At 33.9% G+C, this 4051-nt stretch overlaps 1 protein-coding gene across 2 annotated transcripts; it reads right to left on the reverse strand.

Moving 5' to 3' along the window:
* Positions 1-627: 627 nt before the first annotated feature.
* On the reverse strand, positions 628-3634 carry LOC141704786 (uncharacterized). 2 transcript variants are annotated; one of them, XM_074507961.1, is made up of 4 exons: positions 3493-3634; positions 2754-2965; positions 1914-2049; positions 628-1086 (listed from the first exon to the last, which is right to left on the reverse strand). In XM_074507961.1, exons 1-4 carry the CDS (start codon positions 3524-3526, stop codon positions 1016-1018), a joined length of 453 nt encoding a protein of 150 aa, XP_074364062.1. In that variant the 5' UTR covers positions 3527-3634; the 3' UTR covers positions 628-1015. The 2 variants fall into 2 exon arrangements, with proteins under 2 accessions (XP_074364062.1, XP_074364061.1); XM_074507960.1 differs by lacking the exon at positions 628-1086 and adding an exon at positions 1393-1769.
* Between the last annotated feature and the right edge of the window lie 417 nt (positions 3635-4051).

Here is a 4051-nt window from a genome sequence, read left to right on the forward strand (position 1 = left end):
CACTTACAAGATTAAGAAGAAGAATGTGTTGTGTAAAGTTATTGAGTTGTTGTCTTGTTAACGTGGATGTTCTATGTACTCCAGTAGCCACCAACCAGTATAAGAGTAATACTAATAACTGATAATAACTGATATGAGAAGCCGAGGAGACAGGAGAGAAAAAAGAGGTGTACACAGTACACTGTACAGTAGTTTAGAATTGGTAGGGTCACATGTATAAAGGTCTTAAATAATATTTCTGATAATATATATATATATATTATATTTTCGGTTCGGTTTGGGTAAAACGGTCGGTTTATTTTCAAAAACCAAAACCAAAACAAAACCGAAAATTTCGGTTTTTATATATTATAAACCAAAACCAAACCAAACCGGTAAGAAACCGAATTTTTCGGTTTGGACGGTTCGGTTCGGGCGGTTCGGGCGGTTTCGGAAAAATTATGCTCACCCCTAATTATAGTACATAACATATACAGTGGCGGATACATGATTTTAATCATGGTTTGTTGTCACTCACTTGAGTTATAAAAAAATGGAACTACTCTCGAATTCAACAGATACGGTACATTCTATGGTCAATCATTTCCTAAAGAAAGAGTATTTATCCACAAATAAACACACAACTCGCAATATCAAAGTATGGTCCAAAAAGCTCATTGTGACATTACACATATACCTTGTAATTGTAACCTCTGTTTATCCTTTTTCAAATTGAACGTACATACACCAAGACATACAGGCAAAGCCACAAAGCAATATTAATTTATTAACATAAAAAAACTGAAAAACCACAAAAGTATAATAATCGCGTGTCACTTGAAACACCATGAACAAGCCTACATCCGCCACTGAGCATATTCAGAGCTGTGCTTGCTTATAAACACTGGACCATTTGCTTCTACATCGCATACTGGACCAGGCAACCTGACTTGTACATTGTCAATTGAATGTGTTCTGCATTCAAGATTTCTTTTACGAGATGATGCATGTTCGTCTGCAAAATTTGTTCAGTTTCTTATAATTGCTTTCCAAATTTGATCACCTTAAGGTATCCAGTATCCCCATCAAGAGCTATGAGACAGGAGACTGTATAGAGTCTTGCATCAACTGGTGTTAGTAGCGGCTTGATAAGGTTACCCGGTATTAACAACCAATTTAAAGATATTTATTGCTTTGGCATATTCTAGTTAAATAGAAAATATTATAGAAAAACAATTAATCACAATCGTTCTTTAGGAAAGGTATGATATGAAAGATACTGGAAAGGTATGACATTCTATGTTAATATGGACTTGATTAATTGTATTTTGATGCACTATTAATTTATCGAAAAGATACTGGAAAGGTATGACATGAAAGATTGTGCACCAATTGGTATTAACAACCAATTTAAAGATATTTATTGCTTTGGCACAAAATAAAAGCATGTCATAAATTAATAGTGCATCAAAATACAATTAATCAAGTCCATATTAACATATGATTGATCAACCCAGCACAACAGTTTGGCACATAAATTTTTCACATTATCACAATAGCTAAGTAAATTTCTAATACAAAACAATGAGGATTGGTCTCCTAATAATTAATGGTCATATAAATCAAGGACCAAATCACGTAGCTACTTGTATTATTGTGTCTCTACCTAGATCTGGTTATACTATCAAACGCTGACCCAAAATGTCTTCCACCATTATAAGCATACCCATTCCGGTCAGAATATGATCTAGGACGATTATATTCATGAGAAACACCAGGAGGAGTTGGCACTGAATGGAAAAGAAGGTATTAGGGGCATTAGAGTAAGCACATCAGACAGGATGAACAAAGGCCACTAGAAGCAATAAAAAATATGTACATAAAGAGAACTAAAAACTTGAACAAAAACTAAATAGAAAAGAAAAACATATCACCTTGAGCATACTGTGATCGTGGCGATGAGAACATATATGATGAATGTGGTGCGGAGTGTGGAGTAACATCTTCGGTATCAGTGTACTGTCTTCCTTTAGGCATGGAGCCAACTGCAACCTTGTCTTGTCCAGAAATCTTTTTTTCATGGATCCCGTTCATCAATAAACAAATATAAGTTATTCTAGACTCCTATAGCAAAACTATTAACTTTAACATAGTTTTTAACGAATGACTTTTTAAGACTCGGAGCAAAACTAACAACTCAAACATAGTTTATAATGTCAAAGGAAGCATTGGATGCTTCCACAGTCTTCATATAGGGATAAGAACTTGTATCTTTCCGAAACCTCAGCTCTGCTGGAGTGCATTTTTCAAAGATAATTTTGGACAATTCTTCTATTTTGTGTACAATAAATTGAGTTTGAGTTTAGCAATCAGGACATTTTTCTTAGGGTCTCTTTGTGCCTTAACTATCAAGTATTATACACATAATACTAGAGCTCAAACTGTTTCTCGAAAGCAAAAAGGGTCAGCTCATTTAGAATCATAATAGCCCGCATGACAAAAGATTCGACCAACTTAAACTTAATTACAGTCCTAGCAGCAGCAATTAATAAAACTTAAGCTACTAGGCATGAAGAAAAGACTGGAAACTAGAATTTCGTGACATCTTAAATTCAGAAATGCAGTTTACTAATGTAGAAGTAGTCATGTGACAAGTACAAGAGCCAGTTGGCAACATACAATGCTGATAAGAGGTAACAAGGCATCGATGTGCCAACTATCAACTTTTTAAATTTGTATTAGCTACCTACAGAGAGAACGTTAAAGGGGCATACCGCAAATCTCAGAGTTCGGTTATAAAGAGTCACAAGACCAGAAAATAGCCTGACAGCATAATCTGCAATCTCCTCACTTTCATATTCAGCAAAAGCAATGCCCTTGGGTCGATTAGTTTCTCTGTCTCGAGGAATGTACAAGTCGACAACACGCCCTGCCTGAATTAATATGTCATACAAAACTCTCTCACTCACTCGTTCATCCAGATTGCCTGCAAGTGGCAAATATGAAAATTTAACTTTAATATGTATTGCAGCAAATCGAACCATTAAACTTTTAAATTTCACAAGTGTAAAAGACATACATACCAATTATGTCAACAATCTTCAAGTGAACTAGCAGCTAGCTGGTAACAAAATAATAACAGTTTTTCTAGTGTGTGTCCAAGTGCGAAATTCTATAATTCTATAAGTTTAACTCATTTTGACCGGCTGCGATTAACAGTGGACCCCTACATACACAAAAACTACACCGAATAGAGCTAAACTTAAAGAATTCCGCACTTAGCACTAAAAAAGCCTTGTTATAAAATCGCTTAACGGGGTTGGGGTTACGGGGTATTTTTTTGGTCTCATATAATTAATTACTGTATTTTAACAAAGACACATCATTACATAAGATTGGCATAACATCTATACTCATCTGCAAATTCTAAACAAGAATTTAAATTACAATACATAAAAACTATTAAATAATCACAAATAATATATGTATATACGATTAAATTAAGAGAATCACCTATGAAAACAGTAGAATCACGGTCGCCGGACATGATGAGTGCCGCTCAATTGGGTTCGGGGGGGCTAGGGTTGGGCAAACAAACCACATGCCTATGATCTTGTTTATCGTGTATGTAATTTCTATTTTAAACGATTTTTTATTGGATTTTGGTGTGTTTAATTTAGATTCTAAATAATATTTTAAAATTAGAAGAGTAAAATCTCTGTAAATTAATACTCGATTAATTAATAATCTCTCTAAATAATAATTTTGTCCGGTCCCGACTTGGGCCAGTTCAAAAAATGATCAATTTCGATAAGATAATAAGATAATAATTTTTTTGAAAACCCTGTATAAAAATATGGTCCCAATAAAACTATAAATTAATAATTCCCTTATATTCATAAAAATATAGCTATTACATCTTTGTAAAATATGATTCAATTGTAGTTTGCTTTTTCATATAATTTAAATCAACATGAAGCTCATCCCTAATCTTCCTTATTGCATCCAAAAGCTCGGGTGTGGTGCTTTCATGTTGCATCAAAAAGTTATTAAGCATTTTTGATGCCTTGAG

This window comes from Apium graveolens, unplaced genomic scaffold (assembly GCF_009905375.1).
Source record: "Apium graveolens cultivar Ventura unplaced genomic scaffold, ASM990537v1 ctg8243, whole genome shotgun sequence".
NCBI lineage: Eukaryota > Viridiplantae > Streptophyta > Magnoliopsida > Apiales > Apiaceae > Apium > Apium graveolens.